The sequence below is a fragment of the Manis pentadactyla genome, chromosome 1, assembly GCF_030020395.1.
Source record: "Manis pentadactyla isolate mManPen7 chromosome 1, mManPen7.hap1, whole genome shotgun sequence".
Taxonomy (NCBI): Eukaryota; Metazoa; Chordata; class Mammalia; order Pholidota; family Manidae; genus Manis; species Manis pentadactyla.
In genome coordinates this window covers 22,060,307-22,080,000 of record NC_080019.1, presented here as the reverse complement: position 1 = coordinate 22,080,000, position 19,694 = coordinate 22,060,307, and the positions used below count along the sequence as shown (strand labels likewise).

Genomic DNA, 19,694 nt, shown 5'->3' with positions numbered 1-19,694 from the left:
GCAGCAGACAACAAAATGTTTGTATCTGGAAAAATAATAAATATTTCAAGCAGATAGGAAATGTTTAATGTTTCAATATTTGCTGTTCCAAAGTAGCCTTTACACTGTCCGACATTCTTTCTTTCATTGTATGACATTCAAGCATAAATTGAGTGCTTGTCAGGCCCTGAGTCACAAATGGGACCAAGACAGACTCAGTCCTGGGCCACACAGTGCTTACAGTTCAGTACAGTAATCCTGAGATGGATTACTGTAGTCTACTACAGCTCAGCAAGACGAGTGCTGGAAGTCTTCAGAAACAAAGAGAACAGATTCTGGTGGAAAATAAGACATCAGAAAAAAGTCTGTTCACAGCAAATTTGGTGCTAAGTTTTACTGCTTATCCTAAATTTCTCTGTACATTTTAAAAATAGAATTCAGCATAATAATATGATCCACACCTTTTTTCTAGGCCCTGGAGAGTGAATTTGTTTCCTGCCAGCTTCATCAGTGGATTGATCTCATTTTTGGCTATAAACAGCAAGGACCAGAGGCTGTCCGGTCTCTCAATGTGTTCTATTATCTGACCTATGAAGGAGCTGTCAATCTGAATTCAATAGCTGATCCTCTATTGAGAGAGGTAAGTTATCAGACTGGACTAACAGGTATTTTTAGATTTGAAGATACTACATACTTCTTCCCCATACTTTCATTTATGGGTGAAGTGACTTAAGTGACTTAAGTAATAACCTTCCAGTTAATGACCTTGCTGGGACTTGAACCCAGGACTTCCCTTCAGTAAAATGTTTGACTCAGTATAAACTGAGAGCTTTTTCAGTTTGAACCCAGTAAGGGATCAATAATCATAAAATTTTTATAACTTTGAAGGCTATTTACTAATTTAAAGTATTAAGAAAATAGCAATTCATAAAATAAATGATTGTAAGCATAAATATATTTAAGTGTGATAAAACTCATATTTACATAAAATATATAAGTGCACACATGACCATACAGAAGTTAATAGTAGGAATGCAGTCTAAAACTTTCCGACATCAACGAACTTGTTGGTAGATATTACTGAGACTTGTTTAATCTGTGTCATTTATTTTCTTAGGTAGAACACTCAGAACATAGTTTTAACAGGTTACAGTATTCACCAGGAAGTCTGTATATAGCCTCACTTTTAAAAAAATATTTTAAATCTAATTATGCCTCTTTCTAACTCTAACATACATCATGGGCAAAGATTATGGTTTGAACAGATACCACCTTAAGTATTCATGCAAGTTGAGAACAGAGCTATATTTAGAAACCAGGACTTTGATTCATAGGGAAAGTTGCATATCATTTTAAAGGGAACGTTATTTGTAATAAGTAAGGTTTGTCATTTTTCACCAGCACTTGATGCATTCCTCTGTAACTGTACTTAGGACCTGGTTATGTTGAGAGTATACATAATAAGTGTACACTTAAATATATTTGCCAATGTATATCATCACCTTGTTTATGTGCTAGATAAAGGGGAGTACACAAATCAAAGTGTCATGGGCATTTGTCTAAAATTCCACAGTTTTTGAACTGTTATTTTTCAGTTTAGAGCTGGATCAAACAAACTCTTAAAGACTCTTCCAATTTTTCAGTTCCTTGAAAATGTTCCTTCCAGGGGACATTTTTTTTTATTAGAGCAACAACTGACTGCTCCATATATGAAACTGAGGTTAGAACAAACATGCAGATGATGTTACAAAACAGTGCAGAATTCCACTGTTAGAATGGAATAGCCTAGGCCCATCTACTTTGTTTACAACATTTATTTTTTTGACACTATTTGAATACTGCTACTTTGTTCTATAAATGTTCACAGTTCTTCACCAAATACACCCCGTTTTTGTTTTTTCATGTTCCCTTCTAGTAATTTTCCACATATCTACATAACTGCCATATGTCTGAAATCACAGTATAGGTTTGATTTTATAATCTCCTGTTTTATTTAACATAACAGCATATGTTATTTTATGTTGCTATATAATCTGTGTAGTTTCAATTTTGAAATTCCATAATATTCTGTAGAGTTGTTATAAAAATGCAGTTAGCCCTGTTTCCCGCAATGCGGGTCCTGTGTTTTCAGAAAGACTTGTCTAATGGTGTTCAAGAAGATAAAACTATACCTTTCATGTTGTTAGATTTTATGCAGCGTTTGCTTGATAAAGGATGCCTCTCAGCCTGTATCTGTGTGACATTGCTAGTTAAAAAGTGAAACATTCAATCAGCCGGTTGTTTCCTCTACAGAGCACTCGGTGTAATTGGTTCTTTGTGTTCTGGATTGATCACCTCTCTTTCTTGCACACACCAATGATTTACCAAAGGAGTTTATCATATACTATTTACAATAGAATCTAAAAGAGCCCTGTCCAATAGAATTTTCTGCAGTGATAGAAATGTTCATTATGTTTACACTGTCCAGTAAGGTAGCCACTAGTCAGTCACATGTGACTATTGTGCATTTGAAATGTGGCTAGTGTGACTGAGAAACTGAATGTTCAATTTTAGTTAATTCAAATTTAAATAGCCATATATGGTTAGTGGCTACTGTATTGGAAAATGTTATATATCTTTGGTTACCATATTTTCTGAATCCAAATTCACGGCACTATTGACCTTCTAACTATATATCAGAAGGAGGATCATCTGCTTCCCAACCAGCTGACCTTGGGTAACTGAAACTGCAGAAAGAGAAACTGCAGATAAGGGGGGACTACTGTCTTATCATTTTGTTACTTAGCACTATTCATATAAATATACATGATTAATTCACAAACCTTTCTAAATGTTATTTAAACACATATAACCTTTTATTATAGCCATTCCATATCATAGTGCTAAATCTTGTGGCACAATGCAGTGTGATACAGTAGAATAAACAAATGGACCAACAGGTAAGTATATGTGGATTTGATTCCTGGCCCTCAGGCCGGCTATTTGTGTGACTTGAATCTTCCTGAGGCTCTGTTTCCTCATCTGGAGAAGTGGTAAGACAGTGCCCACCCCGTGAAGCATTAGATGAGGCGCAGTGCATGTCAAGTGCCGGGCATGGTGCCTATCTCATCAGAAGTACAAGTGCTAGTCCCTTCCCTTACGTTGTTCATTCTTCAACCTGCGGGTTAGGACACACAGCTATAAAAAGAATATAAATTACTGGTTGCATCATAGAAAGAATTATAAATGTTAATACTAGAGATGTTATTAGAAGCCATTTCCTAAAGAACTCATGCAGAGTTCATTGTAAAGTAAGTCAAGAGAACAGAAAACAAATATAGGTCATTAACTTACTCATTTTTTTTAACAGCCTTTTATTAACCCAAATTATGTAATAAGGTTACAGAATTGAAAGACAAGTCCTTGCCCTCATTAGCTAGAGTTCATTGTCTAGAGGAGAAATATGGATAAGTAAACAATTATAATATACTATGATAAATTCAGTATAGAGTTTGGTATACTGTATGTATGCACTAACATAGACGATAGACCCTAAACCCAGACTGCAGGAATCCAGGCATGTTTTCTGGGAAATGAGAGGCTGGAGCTGTAGATTGAAAGATGAATAAGAACATTGGATAGCATCATGAGCAAAGGACATCTACACAGAAGAAACTGTGTAAGCTTCCTGATAAGGTGAGAGAGAGAGAACCTGTCTGGAAGAAGGTTGAATAGATAAGAATTAAGACAAACCCATTGGATTATCCTGAGTCATGGGCATCTTCAAGCAAGTATGTTAGAAGATAGAGGACGTGCTGTGAATGGGAAGTGAACAAGTAAACACATTGAAGAAAGGAAATAATTGAAGGGAGAATCTTTCTTCATTGAGATATAGATCACACATGATCCTGTTCACCCAAAGTATGAAATAACAGTAGTTTTTATTATATCTACAGAATTTAAAAAGCATCCCCACAATCTGACTTTAGAACATTTTGATCACCACAAAAAGAAACCCCATACCCATTAGCAGTCACTGTAAGCATGGGTTTTAGATATCTGACCATGTTTCTGTGTTAATTGGAAGCTCCAAAAAGAGGGAAGTGTGTGAGACACACAGGAAAGAAAGCATGTAACAGACTGCAGATCTCCTTGGGGAAGAGGAAAGGAACAAAATCCACGACACAGGTAGAGAGATAAGCATTAGGTGGCAGGCAACAATACTGCCTTGTCTGAGAGGAGAGAGTAGAAGGTTATCCTGGGGACTAGTATTAGTAAATGTGCATGAATGATTTATGATGATTTGTACCCAAGGTGAGGTAATATTCATGGAAAAATATTGATGATGGAAATATTGATTATGGAAAAACACAGTGATGGGTGCTTAATAGGTGCTTATGGTTTGTGTGCGTGTGTATGGAAAGAGAGAGATGGAATTTTGCCATGGGAGTATGGTGGTATATATAAAAGAGGGTGGAAGGGTGATTGATCAAATTGTTAAAGAGATGCTGTGGAAATGATGGATCTGGGATGATTTGGATAAATATGGGACCGATAAACTGGAAAAATTTATTCTTTCCTTCATTACTCATTCATTTATTCAATAAATATTCATTTGTTCAAGGTGCTAAAAATACCGAGATGAGCGAGAAAGTCAAAGTCCCTTCCCTCATGGAGTTCACATTCTAATGGAGCACACAGGAAATAAGCCATAAAAACTCATTTTAGTTATTGATAAGTACTGATAAGTGCTGTGTTGGAAATAAGTATGGATAAGGAAGTACAGAGTGACTTGGGAAGAGGGCACAATTGCAGAGAGGATGCTCACAGATGGCCTTGCTCTTCATATGCACGGTTTCCTCCCAAACTTTGAGATCGGCATGTAGCTATACATGGGACCCCCACGGAAGCAGCTCTTACCGCCCTAGCCCTGCCTGGCCAGCCACGTGCCTGTAACTCCAGGCCGAGATAGCCTGCAAGTCAAGTCTTGTCAGAGGCCTCCTGGCAGTTATAAAGCTTCCAAAATTGCCGTCTCTTTATTGACTTCCCACCCTCATTACATCTTTTTTTTCAGAATCCTCCCCTAATCATTCCTCTGTGATGCTTTAACTAATATTAGTAAACTTTTGCATGCACTTGACTTCTATTAAAATATTATTTCTGAAAATTCTACAATAGTAGTACCAGTATAGATTTGTAACTCTCTAGTATTAAAAGCAGACTAGATCAGACTTTTCTGCTCAGTAGGTATACTTTTACTTATTTCTGTTCATTGTTATATACTTAGTTTAATTTGAAACACTTAGATGTCCACATAGTCATATGTGTCTGCATACAACTCATGTATTCACCTTCTGCGTGGTGAAAGCTCCATTCCTCTTGAGAAAGTTTTATTCTAGAGTGAATATTTAACACATATGGCATAGTAAGTAAGTGATCATAAAAATAATCTCTCTATAAAAAAGCACTGAACGATAGAAATAATAACCATAAGAAGGGGAAGAGTAATCAGAGAAAACAGCCTGCAGCACATTAAATTTTTATGTTGTTTTTAATTTTTAGAAAACAGCTGGGTTATCAATATATAACTGTGCCTGCATTTGCATATATCACAGACCAGAATTATTTTTAAGGCAAATACGCTAATTTTTTCAAATATCTGTGACCTCCAACTAAAGGATTTATTCTTTAACTGATTATTCTGATAGACCTCTTTATTCCTTATTTCTCTTCTCTGTGGTACTATTTTTTTCCTTTTACTATACCCTTACCACTTTTTAATCTGCTCTATTTTCCTAGTATTATATATATATATATATATATATATATATATATATATATATATATATATATATTCCCTTTATTTTTTACATTTTAAAGCACTGATTATTGCCACACATTACATTAGCTTCAAGTGTACAGCATAATAATTTGATTTGGGATATATTGCAAAGTGATCACCGTAATAAATCTAACATCATCACCATACATAGTTACAGAATTTTTTTGTGTGTGATAAGTACATATAGTCTTTTATAGACAAGGTACAAATAAATAAAAGGTCATTATTTTCTGATTATTAATTCTGCTGAATTTGACTGGGTTCATTCAATTCTCTTTCTTTATGCAATCTTATAAAGGCTTTTAAACACTATTTCAAACAAAACCCTAAAACCAAGGAAAGAAATTTTTAAAATGAGAAAAATTAGGATAATTGAATTCACAGTCAGGATAAATATCTTTATTAAGGAAAAGACCTTCTAAAATCCAACTTCACAAAAACAGAATGCATTGAATATTAATTTTATTATAACATAATTTTCCCCTTTCCTAAAAAATGTAACATGTATTTTCCTTAAGTAATTTTTCTCTTATATTCAGAATATAATTACGTTTGCAGGCATGATTTCCAGAGCAACTCTATATCCTTACTTACCCAAAATTCACCTATCAATGATATTTACCATATTCAAAAACTGAGGCTCAGTTTCTAGCCCTTACTATAAAATAGTTCACTGATGGAATTTTAATAAGTCAGAAATAAGGTTTTTTTTCCTTTCATTAAGGTATCATTGATATACAATCACATGACCAACATTGTGGTTACTAGATTCCCCCCATTATCAAGTCCCCACACACATACCCCATTACAGTCACTGTCCATCAGCATAGTAAGATGCTATACAGTCAGTATTTGTCTTCTCTGTGCTATACAGCCTTCCCTGTGCCCCCCCTATATTATGTGTGCTAACCATAATGCCCCTTAATCCCCTTATCCCTCCCTTCCCTCCCACCCTCCTCAGTCCCTTTCTCTTTGGTAACTGTTAGTCCATTCTTGGGTTCTGTGAGTCTGCTGCTGTTTTCTTCCTTTAGTTTTTGCTTTGTTGTTATGCTCCACAGATAAGTGAAATCATTTGGTACTTGTCTTTCTCCGCCTGGCTTATTTCACTGAGTGTAATACCCTCTAGCTCCATCCACGTTGTTGCAAATGGTAAGATTTGTTTTCTTCTTATGGCTGAAATAATATTCCATTGTGTATATGTACCACATCTTCTTTATCCATTCATCTACAGATGGACTCTTAGGTTGCTTCCATTTCTTGGCCATTGTAAATAGTGTTACAATAAACATAGGGGTGCATATGTCTCTTTGAATCTGGGCTTCTGTATTCTTAGGGTAAATTCCTAGAAGTGGAATTCCTGGGTCAAATGGTATTTCTATTTTTTGTTTTTTGAGGAACCTCCATACTGCTTTCCACAATGGTTGAACTAATTTACAGTCCCACCAGCAGTGTAGGAGGGTTCCCGTTTCTCCACAACCTCGTCAATATTTGTTGTTTGTCTTTTGGATGGTACTGTCCTTACTGGTGTGAGGTGATATCTCACTGTGGTTTTAATTTGCATTTCTCTGATGAATAGCGATGTGGAGCATCTTTTCATGTGTCTGTTGGCCATCTGAGTTTCTTCTTTGGAGAACTGTCTCTTCATATCCTCTGCCCATTTTTTAATTGGATTATTTGCTTTATGTTTGTTGAGGTGCGTGAGCTCTTTATATATTTTGGATGTCAACCCTTTATCGGATCTGTCATTTATGAATATATTCTCCCATACTGTAGTATGCCTTTTTGTTCTCTTGGTGGTGTCCTTTGCTGTACAGGTTTTCAGCTTGATATAGTCCCACTTGTTCATTTTTGCTTTTGTTTCCCTTGCCCAGGGAGATATGTTCATGAAAAAGTTGCTCATGTTTATATTCAAGAGAGTTTTGCCTATGTTTTCTTCTAAGAGTTTTATGGTTTCATGACTTACATTCAGATCTTTGATCAATTTTGAGTTTACTTTTGTGTATGAAGTTAGACAGTAATCCAGTTTCATTCTCTTACATGTAGCTGTCTAGTTTTGCCAACACCGGCTGGTGAAGAGGCTTTCATTTCCCCATTGTATATCCATGGCTCCTTTATCGTATATTAATTGACCATATATGTTTGGGTTAATATCTGGACTCTCTAGTCTGTTCCATTGCTCTATGGGTCTGTTCTTGTGCCAGTACCAAATTGTCTTAATTACTGTGTCTTTGTAGTAGAGCTTGAAGTTGGGGAGCGTAATCCCCCCAGCTTTATTCTTCATTCTCAAGATTACTTTGGCTATTTGGGGTCTTAGGTGGTTCCATATGAATTTTAGAATTATTTGCTCTAGTTCATTGAAGAATGCTGTTGGTATTTTGATAGGGATTGCATTGAATCTGTAGATTGCTTTAGGCAGAATGGCCATTTTGACAATATTAATTCTTCCTATCCATGAACACAGTATGTGTTTCCATTTATTGGTATCTTCTTTAATTTCTCTCATGAGTGTCTTGTAGTTTTCAGTGTATAGGTCCTTCACTTCTTTGGCTAGGCTTATTCCTAGGTATTTTATTCTTTTTGATGCAATTGTGAATGGAATTGTTTTCCTGATTTCTCTTTCTGCTAGTTCATCATTAGGGTATAGGAATGCAACAGATTTCTGTGTATTGATTTTGTATCCTGCAACTTTGATGAATTCAGATATTAGACCTAGTAGTTTTGGAGTGGATTCTTTAGGGTTTTTTATGTACAATATCATGTCATCTGCAAACAGCGACAGTTTAACTTCCACACCAATCTGGATACCTTTTATTTCTTTGTGTTGTCTGATTGCCATGGTGAGGACCTTCAGAACTATATTGAATAAAAGTGGAGAGAGTGGGCATCCTTGTCTTGATCCCAAAAGGAAAGGCTTTCAGCTTCTCACTGTTAAGTATGCTGTTGGCTGTGGGTTTGTCATATATGGCCTTTATTATGATGAAGTACTTGCCCTGTATACCCATTTTGTTGAGAGTTTTTATCATGAATGGATGTTGAATCTTGTCGAATGCTTTTTCAGCATCTATGGAGATGATCATGTGGTTTTTGTCCTTCTTTTTGTTGATGTGGTGGGTGATGTTGATAGACTTTGTAATATTGTACCATCCTTGCATCCCTGGAATAAATCCTACTTGATCATGGTGGATGATTTTTTTGCTATATTTTTTAATTTGGTTTAATTTGTTAATGTTTTGTTGAGTATTTTTGCATTTTTGTTCATCAGGGATATTGGTCTGTAATTTTCTTTTTTTGTGGTGTCTTTGCCTGGTTTTGGTATTAGAGTGATGCTGGCCTTGTAGAATGAGTTTGGAAGTATTCCCTCCTCTTCTACTTTTTGGAAAACTTTAAGGAGGATGGCTTTTTGGTCTTCCCTAAATGTTTGATAAAATTCAGCAGTGAAGCCATCTGGACCAGGAGTTTTGTTCTTAGGTAGTTTATCAATTACCAGTTCAATTTTGTTGCTGGTAATTGGTGTGTACAGATTTTCTGTTTCTTTCTGGGTCAGCCTTGGAAGGTTGTATTTTTCTAGAAAATTGTCTATTTCTTCTAGGTTATCCAGATTTTCAGCATATAATTTTTCATAGTGTTCTCTAATAATTCTTTGTATTTCTGTTGTGTCCATAGTGATTTTTCCTTTCTCATTTCTGGTTCTGTTTCTGTGTGTAGACTCTCTTTTTTTCACAGTAAGTCTGGCTCAGGGTTTATCTATTTTGTTTATTTTCTCGAAGAACCAGCTTCTGATTTTATTGATTCTTTCTATTGTTTTATTCTTCTCAGTTGTATTTATTTATGCTCTAATCTTTATTACGTCCCTCCTTCTACTGACTTTGGGCCTCCTTTGTTCTTTTTCTAATTTCGTTAATTATGAGTTTAGATTGTTCATATGGGATTGTTCTTCTTTCCTGAGATAGGCCTGTATTGCAATATACTTCCCTCTTAGCATGGCCTTTGCTGCATCCCACAGATTTTTGCATTGTTGAATTATTGTTGTCATTTGTCTCCATATATTAGTTGATCTGTTTTTATTTGGTCATTGATCCATTGATTATTTAGGAGCATGTTATTAAGCCTCCATATGTTTGTGGGCTTTTTCATTTTCTTTGCATAATTTATTTCTAGTTTCATACCTTTGTGGTCTGAGAAGCTGGTTGGAAAAATTTCAATCTTTTCTAATTTACTGAGGCTCTTTTTGTGGCCTAGTATATAATCTGTTCTTGAAAATGTTCCATGTGCACTTGAAAAGAATGTGTATCCTGCTACTTTTGGGTAGAGAGTTCTGTAGATGTCTGTTAGGTTCATCTGTTTTAATGTGTTGTTCAGTGCCTCTGTGTTCTTACTTATTGTCTGTCTGGTTGATCTGTCCTTTGGAGTGAATGGAATGTTGAAGTCTCCTAGAGTGAATACATTGCATTCTGTTTCCCCTTTTAATTCTGTTAGTATTTGTTTCACATATGTAGGTACTCCTGTGTTGGGTGCATAGATATTTATAATTGTTATATCCTCTTGTTGGATTGACCCCTTTATCATTATGTAATGTCCTTTGTTTCTTGTTAGTTTCTTTGTTTTAACATCTATTTTGTCTGATACAAGTACTGCAACGCCTGCTTTTTTCTCCCTATTAGTTGCATGAAATGTCTTTTTCCGTCCTTTCACTTTTAGTCTGTGTATGTCTTTGGGTTTGAAGTGAGTCTCTTGTAGGCAGCATAGGGTTGGGTCTTATTTTTTAATCCATTCAGTGACTCTTTGTCTTTTGATTGGTGCATTAAGACCATTTACATTTAAGGTGATTATAGATAGGTATATACTTATTGCCATTGCAGGCTTTAGATTTGTGGTTACCAAAGGTTCAGGCTTAACTTCCTTACTATCTAAGAGTCTAACTTAACTCACTTAATATGCTATTACAAACACAATCTAAAGGTTCTTTTTTTTCCCCCTTCTTTTCTTCCTCCTCCATCCTTTATATATTATGTATCATATTCTGTACTCGTTGTACATCCCTTTTTATTACCTCTGGTGACAGCTATTTAACCTTAGGAACACTTCCATCTATAGCAGTCCCTCCAAAATACAATGTAGAGATTTTTTGTGGGAGGTAAATTCCTTTAACTTTTGATTATCTTGGAATTGTTTAATCCCTCCTTCAAATTTAAATAATAGTCTTTCTGAGTAGAGTATTCTTGGTTGGAGGCCCTTCTGTTTCATTGCATTAAATATATCATGCCATTCCCTCCTGCCCTGTAAGGTTTCTGCTGAGAAGTCTGATAGCCTGATGGGTTTTCCTTTGTAGATGATCTTTTCCTCTCTCTGGCTGCTTTTAATACTCTGTCCTTGTCCTTGATCTTTGCCTTTTTAATTATTATATGTCTTGGTGTTGTCCTCTTTGTGTCCCTTGTGTTGGGAGATCTGTGCACCTCCCTGGCCTGAGAAACTATTTCCTTCCCCAGATTGGGGGAAGTTTTCAGCAATTAACTTCTTCAAAGACACTTTCTATCCCTTTTTCTCTCTCTTCTTCTTCTGGTATCCCTATAATGCGAATATTGTTCCATGTGAATTGGTCACACAGTTCTCTTAATATTCTTTCATTCCTAGAGATCCTTTTATCTCTCTCTGCCTCAGCTTCTCTGTATTCCTATTCTATGATTTCTATTCCATTCACTGCCTCCTCTACCTCGTCTAATCTGCTTTAAATCCCTCCATTGTTTGTTTCATTTCCATTATCTCCCTCCTGAATTCATCCCTTAGCTCTTGAATATTTTTCTGTATCTCCATTAGCATGCTTATGACTTAGTTTGAATTCTTTTTCAGGAAGATTGGTGATTTCATTCTCACTGAGCCCTCTTTCTGGTGTTTGAGGGATTTTGATTTGAACAAGGTTCTTCTGCCCTTTCATAGTCCTGGAGCAATCAGATTGGTCACCGGCAAGTGGCACGGGTGTCAGCTGGGAGGACAAAGTCCTTTCCTGCTTGCTGGTCGACATGCCTGCCTCTGCTGTCTGTGCTGGTTAACTGTGTGCAGGGAGCGACCTCTGGGTTAATCCCCTAAACTGCCGTGGGCGGGGTGGCCTTTGGGATGGCCTAGGGCGATGGTGAAGGTCACAGGTGAGCGGCGCACGTTCCGCCACAATAACAAAGCCCCTTCGTGGCTCCTGGTCTCAGCAAACATCTCCGCTGTTTGTGCCAGTCATCCACACAGGGAGCAGCCTCTGAGTCTATTACGGTTAGCTCTGCGCAGGGAGATGCCTCTGCATTAAGCTGTGTAGTTGCTGTAGGTGGGGGTGCCCTCTGGCTGGTCTGTAGTAGTGGCAGGGACATCCAGTTTGTGTATATGTGTTGGAGGGGAGGAAGGTGCTGCAGGCTGCTCATAGCAGTGAGGGGCCTCGGGGCTGCGTTGCCATCCAGTGGGATATGGTACCTGAAGCTCTTAAAAGTGCTCAGCCTGCTGGGGTTAGTGTGCCAGGACAATTTTGTCCACCTTTTTCTTCTCCTAAACCCTTGCCCCTTTAGCAGCCCTCTGACTGTTGAGAGGTCCGTTAAAGCACCTGCTTTTCTTTTCTCTCAGGGCAGCCAGTTGTGGGAACCTGTTCACAGTCTTAGTCTCAGACTTTGCTTTTCAGCCCCTCTAATCTCCAGAGCACCATGCAACGTGTTGTCTGTGCTCCAGGGGTAGATTTCTAAGGCTGGGTATTTTGCAGTCCTGGGCTTCCACTCCCTCCCTGCTCTGATCCTTTTCCTCCCGCTGGTGAGCTGGGGTGGGGGGAGTGCTCGGATCCTGCTGGGTCACGCCTTTGTACTTTATCCTTTTCTGTGAGATGATGACTTGTACCACATGTAGACTTGCTGGTGTACTGTTACCTCTGGTCACTCTTTTAGGAATAGTTGTATTTCCTGTATTTTCAAAATATATGTGGTTTGGGGAGAAGATTTCTATCATACCACTCATGCCACCATCTTTTCTCCCAGCTCACAGAAATAAGTTTTTAAAAATTATATGTATTGTGATGGGCCTGACTGTCATCTGTATACTGCATATACTGTATGTAAGAGCTCCTCTGGCTGAAGGAGCAGGGAGCCCTGATTAAGGGAGTAATAACTGCTTAAACATAATCCTTAGTAAATAAGAGTTAATTAGGTGAGGCAAGAGAAAGGATGGAGGAATTCAGAGCAGAGAGTACAGTATGTGGGAAAGGAGTACAGCATGGCTCCTTCACTGGAAAAACTACTGGGTGGGGAAGGCAGAAGAAGTTGGTGATGAAGAGCAGCCCATTGATAGCAGCTCCAAAACATACTTGGAATTCATTTATATCTTGCTCTCATTAGTCTAAGCCACCACCATTACCTCTCTCCTGGGCTGGTATTCATAGCACTGATCATCCTTTTCTACGTTTACTTACCACAGAGCTGCCAATATGATATTTTAAAACTGTAAATTTAAAACTGTAAATTACTCCTCTGCTTAAATCTTCTCATTTCACATTAAACACAGAATAAAACCACTCATGAGCCACACAGTCTGGCCCCTTCCTACCTGTGTGATTTCATGCCATGCTGTTCTCTTCCTCATTCGTGTGTTCTGTCACGTTGACATTTTTGTTCCTGATCATGTGAAAGTTGTCACTGACCTAGCACCTTTTAAAAAAGACAGCCGTTTCCTCTGACCTTCCCAGGTTTTCACATGCTGGCTTCCTAGTCATTTATGCTTCAGTTTACAGGTCATCTCTTCTGGTAGGTCTTGCCTTCAGATATCCAATCTAGTTCTTTCTGTTATTAATTTTAATTTAAAGCTAAAGAGTGTGGTATATATGATACAGATTATTTGAAATCTTTTGAGACTTGACTAAACATTGGATATAGTCAATTTTCATAAATGTTCTGTGTGAACCTGAAAAACAAAGGATTGTCTATATTTTTTAAGAGTAGAGACCCTCATATAGTAAGATAGTACTGAGGAGGAGTATCATTATTGAATGTGATTTTTTATTATCAATGTTAGTTATTGTTCCATAATATATTTGACCTTAAACAATTCCATATTGTTCTTTTTCAATTTTTATTCTCTCCTTTTATACTTTTCTCATTTCTATCCTCAAGCTGTCAGTTCTCACTGTTACTGTGTTTAGTAAGGTCACCTTTAGCCACCCTCCTCCTGAAGACTCTACAATTACTATTTCTTAGATGCAATAGCCTGGGAAATCATTAAACAGATTTGATAGAGCTAAATAAAAGGTAAAGTAAATAGGTTTTGATTACTTTACCATATGCAAAAATGTAAAATATAGTAATTAAGGCAAAGTGTTCTAGTGAAGAAACTGAATTTCAATGGAACAGAAAAGAGCTTCCAGAAATTGGCATATTACATAGGAGAATATATGATAAAGGTGGCCTTTTGAATCACTGGGCAACACTCTTATTTCATATGTGATGTTAGGATAGCTAGCTGTTTAGCATAGAAATTGATTTAGATCCCTACTTTACAATCTTAAAGTAAAAGAAATTACAAATGAATTACATTTATTTGTTTTGGATCAAAAATTATATTATGAATATAAAAAGCAAAACTGCAAAACTTAGAAGATGAGTAGTTTTATTCTTAGGTGAGTAGTTTTATAATCCTGGAATAGAGATGGCCCATTTTATAAGTCTAATATCCAAAGTTCAGGAACAGATAATTCACAAAAGACAAAATATAAACCACAAATGAAAGTACTTCATCTTCACTAGTAATCATTGAAATTCAATTTAAAATACAACAGCATTTTTGCTTCTTAGATTATATCTAAGATTAAAATTAGTGGAAATTCCTTATTTTGGTTAGAAAATAGACATTGTTAATCTCCAGATTTTTCTTTCTTCCATACCTAAGGGAAAGGTTTTCACATTAAAATCCCTGAATAGTTTCTGGCAATAAAAAATTAAACAAAATAAAACAAAACAGACATTGTCATATTTGGTGAGGATAAAAATAGGTTGAATCTTTATAGCAATCTGTATCCGTTTTTAAAATATTCATGCACTATTTGCTTATAATTTAGCCTAAAGGAGTAATTGAATAAGTATGCCAAAAATGTGTTGATTGTATAGTTCACAGTGGCGAAAAAAAAAAAAAACCCACACATAAGTGTCTAACAACAGTGAAGTGGTAAATTCCATATAGTGAAATGCTAAATACATTATCAAAAATATTGTTATGTAAGTCTATGTGTGTTGTCATGGAAATACATTTTGCCATATGAAAAAGATGTTATAAAACATAAAATATGAATTTTGCACATATCTGTGTATATATATCTACATGTGTGTGTGTATGGGGAAGGAAAAGTCTAGAGTTACAGACCTCAAGATACTGTACTGTCATCTAACCAAAGATGGTCATTATTCATTGGCTACTTTCTGTATTCTGAAATTTGTTTCTCTTTAAACTCACAAGGGGAAAGCTAGTCCACAATTCTTTTTCTCTTTTGAGAGAGGAAAAGGTCTGTGCTTGAAAAACTGAACAAGTGATGCATATTAATACGAGGACAAGGGCGCCGACTTTGCTTCTGGCTATTTGGAATTCTTTCGTGATGACTCTGGTTTGGGGCCTTGTTCAGTGTTGCCAGACAGTGACTTTGTACGATGATCTTCATGTAACTTTGATAAAGATGAAGGAATTGACAATTTCTTAACATTTATCTCACTCAGAAAATAGAGTATACCTCCAATCTCTTATTTTGTTATTTAACTCCCTGAACTGTGATTGTTTTCATACTCTTTAGCAATTTGAATTTATTTCTTCATTTTTCCAATCATATTTGAGGGGGGTTGAAAAAAAAAGATCACTTCTAGTTTTAGGGAAAATATCTTGGATATATCACTGTTAATTATCATTCTTTCTTGTCATTTTTTAAAAAGCAAGAAGACTTTTGGCCTAAGATTCATGAATTCTAGATCACTGGTTTCACTACTTGTGTATGTGTTTGTGTGTAATTATATATATAGTTATATGAAGGGCTTTAAGAACTTATTAAATCAATGCATGTTAACTATAGAAAAACACAAATTATATGAAAGTACAAAGTAAAAGAGGGGAAAGCCCCCACCCCCAAATTTGGACTTTGTTCACTAATACCAGAATCACATGCTAAGTTAGCTATAACAGGTCCTGTATGATGTGCTTTGATATGTACAGAAAAGAAACCTCTGCCACAGAATTCATCCCCTTTTACTAATGCTTGAAATTCCACCATTAGAGATCATTTATTTGGTTACAGATCTTTTTTTTTAACAATCCTTTTCAGTCATTGAGCTATCTGTGCACAAGATTTGATAATAGGTTTTAACAGAAGGGAAGGTACAGGCATAGGGTCTGAGCAGCCCTCGTGTAACAGTGCAAGGACAGACCCTGAAGTGTGCTGAGGAAGAAGTGGGGGTCCTCAAAGGCTGAAAGATCCACTGCAGGTAGGTGTTGCTCAGGAACAACATTAGTGTGAACAGTATTGCCTATGCTTTTATCATCTTGTACTTGCGGAAGTATTCACTACATTTCCTTTGGAAGTGCCATTTTCTCCTTTACTTTTCAAGCAAATACAATATTTTATGTCTATGTGAGTTCAGAAGTTAAAATTATTAATTTCCTGTTGAAAATGGAACTCAGCTCTAGTTACATAGATGGGTAGGGAGGAAGAGAAATGATATTGCTCAATTTAAAGAATTATATACACTAGGCCTCCTGACATGAAAGTAAAACCTGAAAATTTTCCCTCAGCTGTGGTTCGTATCAGTGGCTGGTTTCCCCTCTTCCAAATTTATCCTTCCAAATGCCATTTTAGCAACACATAATCACTCTGAGAAGGTCTGTTTTCCAAAAGAAACAGCAGCAGTGTTTAAGTTTACATGACCCCAGTTTCATGACAGCAGTAGCAAATCAGATATCTTATCCAAGGAAAAGCATTTTTGGCTTAGAATTCAATCACTTTCATGGTGGGAGTCAACAGCTTATTTCAACTCTAACACTACTGCAGAACACTGACTGCAGTGAATCTTTCAGAAAGCATAAACACAATTGGTATTTATAGCATTGTTAACATTTGTTAAATAGTTGGGGGAATGGTCTGTAAGCCTTTTTTTAAGCAGGTGGGGCAGGAATCTTTGTAGTGACTACAGTGAGATATAATAGAAGGACAGTAGGACAGTGTGATTACAAAGATTGTAGCAATAGTGTAAATTGGAAATATTGAATACAGTAAGTTAAGATTTCATGCAGCCACAATTCCAAGTGTTACAAAAATAATCCTGAAGCATCTCTGGCCAGCAGTGTGTTATGCAGATGGCACATTTGACACGGTGCAGGACAGGAACTGTACAATGGAAAGCCAAATAAACAGTAAGGATTAGTCAAGTTTTAATTGAAAACCTAAATAAAAAATACCTTGAAATTATGCCAGACTTTCTTGTATATCAAAACCACAATAATCAAAGTTTCCCTTAGTCAATTAGAGGAACATCAAAGTTGCCAGTAAAACTAATCTTTGTATTTCACTAGTTATTATTGCCTATTTCAGACTTCTTAGTTCAATAGGTGTAGCTAAATGGGAGATATATCCAAGAACATAAACCAAGGTATTAATATTTTTGTGATTGTTTTCTGCAAGGAATTCTGAGCTATTCTATTATGCTGACTTCTGTCATGAACTCCCTGCTTCCTTCAGGCACCATCCACATTTTAAGTCAAAAGTGTGAAAAGTGGTTTCAAATTAAGTGACTAAATTCTGTTCTCTAAATTTTAAACAATATAAGGTTCTAAAGACATTAGGACAAAAACTTGCATAGACTTGAAAAATCTATATAAGATTATTTGCAAGAATGACAGATTTCTAATGTTTAGAATAGTGAATTTGTTTTTTTTTCTAGCAAAGATGAGGAGGTTTCCTTAGAATATAGTCACTGTTTTGGGTTTTCATTATTGGTGCAAACGAGCAACTGAAAGCCTAGTCGTATTTGGGAAACACTGGAGTCAAGTGCAAATTTTTTAAATGGGAAGTACTAAACTGTGTTGTTACAGTGAATTTATCTTACCCTTCCGTATCCCCCCCAGTATACTGTGTAATTGGAGTGTGTGTGTGTGTGTGTGTGTGTGTGTGTTGTCTTTCAGCTCTTAAGTTCCTTGAGTTCAAGGATCCTACCTTCTGATTCCTCCCTGTACCTCATTTCAGTGTTCTCACACAATGGAGACTCAAATATTATTGAGGAAATAGACAAAATGATTATTCCAAAAGAATAATCAAATGCGTGCTTCTTTCCGTGACATGGTTTAAACAGTCAGTCTGGTTTTGAGAAATACTTAACCTTCTGAATGCAGTAAATTGACTCTCCCGATGTTTTTTTTCTTAAGAACTCTTCATTATATTTTCACAGTTTGCCTCTTAGCATTGGCAACCTCTTTGAAGCAACAATCTACTTATTTTTCTAGGCCGGCTGCTTTATCTACTCATTTCCAGTAGCTAGAGATGGAGGTGTTTTGAATGAGCACATCAATGTTCTAGACAGAGATACTGTTTGAAATTATCCATGAACACAGTGCTGCTGAACATTATTGAGTGACGTTTGTTTCTGTTGGTTGTGTCTGCTCTGACTAGCTGGTTTCTTTCAGATTGGCAGCTAGGATTATGGTTCAGTGGATGGACAGCTACAAGAAGTGGAGATTGTAGTGAGGCTGGGCTGGGCTTCAAAATGTCTGGAATCTATGAGCTCCGTTAAAGGCACTAATGGGAAATCTATGCATATTTTCACAATTTTAATAACTTTATATTTTACCTTACTACTTCCATAATATTATTGAGTAGATATGTTAGTGAAAATACAGTTCTCCCTGCCTTGTTTTCCCTCTCCCCTGATTTCTTATCACTGCATTATTTTTTTAATGTTTATTTAGCAAGTTACTTTCTCTTTGCTTTCTATGTACTCCATACCATCATGACATGTATATCCCTCCAGATATCTGATGCATTGTGAAAAACAGTTTACTCACAAATTTTTAGACCTCTTTAATACTGAATGATGGTAAAATATTGCTAAGCCTAATGGCTCCTTGAAATCAGATAGAAGTAAGTCAGGAAATAGGCTCAAAATAACAAAATTAACTTTGTAGCAAGGTCCACTGATTTCAGTTTTTGACCAATTTATCACCTGGAGTTGTTTCTAGATGGTTAAAAAATATTTCTGTGTTCTGTTAATGGAAAAATTAAACTTCATAAAACTATATCATATATTGGCTGATTTTTCTTTAGATTTTAATTTCTTTTAGTTTTAGGTTTTTTCAAAATTATTATTCTTCATTTTTGAAGTAATACATGCTTGTGTAAGATGTCAGTTTAAAAGTGAAGAACGCATTGATTTTTAATTAACTTTTAATTAAGTTTTGTTCTGCCAATCTTTTCATCTAACTCCCCACCAGAGGTAACAAATGATAGTAGTTTAGTATGTACCCTTCTAGATTTTATGCTTGTATTCATGTATATGTATGTGTGTACTCATATAACATGTGTAAGTACATGGGTGTGTTTATATATATTTTTTCATTTAAATGAGATCATACACTACATTCTTTGGTAACTGGACTGTATATAGTATATTCTTTGGTAGTTCTTTGCTAATATATCCATGACTTTTTTCTTTCCTGATAGGCTGTCTTTTTTAGTAATGCTTTACAAAGTTTAAATTATATATATTTTTCATTTCTAGGATACTTTGAATACTTATACTTCAATCTTAAAAGATTCCTTTTAAATAACTTGTTAGGCTCATTATGCCATTTTTCAAAATTTTTGTGCATTTATTGCTCTAGCTACTAAGAAGTAATTCTGTATTTCATTCTTAGG

General features: G+C 36.0%; 1 protein-coding gene across 2 annotated transcripts in view; it reads left to right on the top strand.

The window, feature by feature from the left end:
* The window catches only part of LRBA (LPS responsive beige-like anchor protein), a 760,266-nt gene that overhangs the window by 673,443 nt on the left and 67,129 nt on the right, over nt 1-19,694 (top strand). For both annotated transcript variants that reach the window (XM_036887834.2, XM_057493634.1), the window contains one exon: nt 452-619. In XM_036887834.2, the coding sequence (XP_036743729.2) occupies nt 452-619 (168 nt within the window). The remainder of the gene's footprint in view (nt 1-451; nt 620-19,694) is intronic.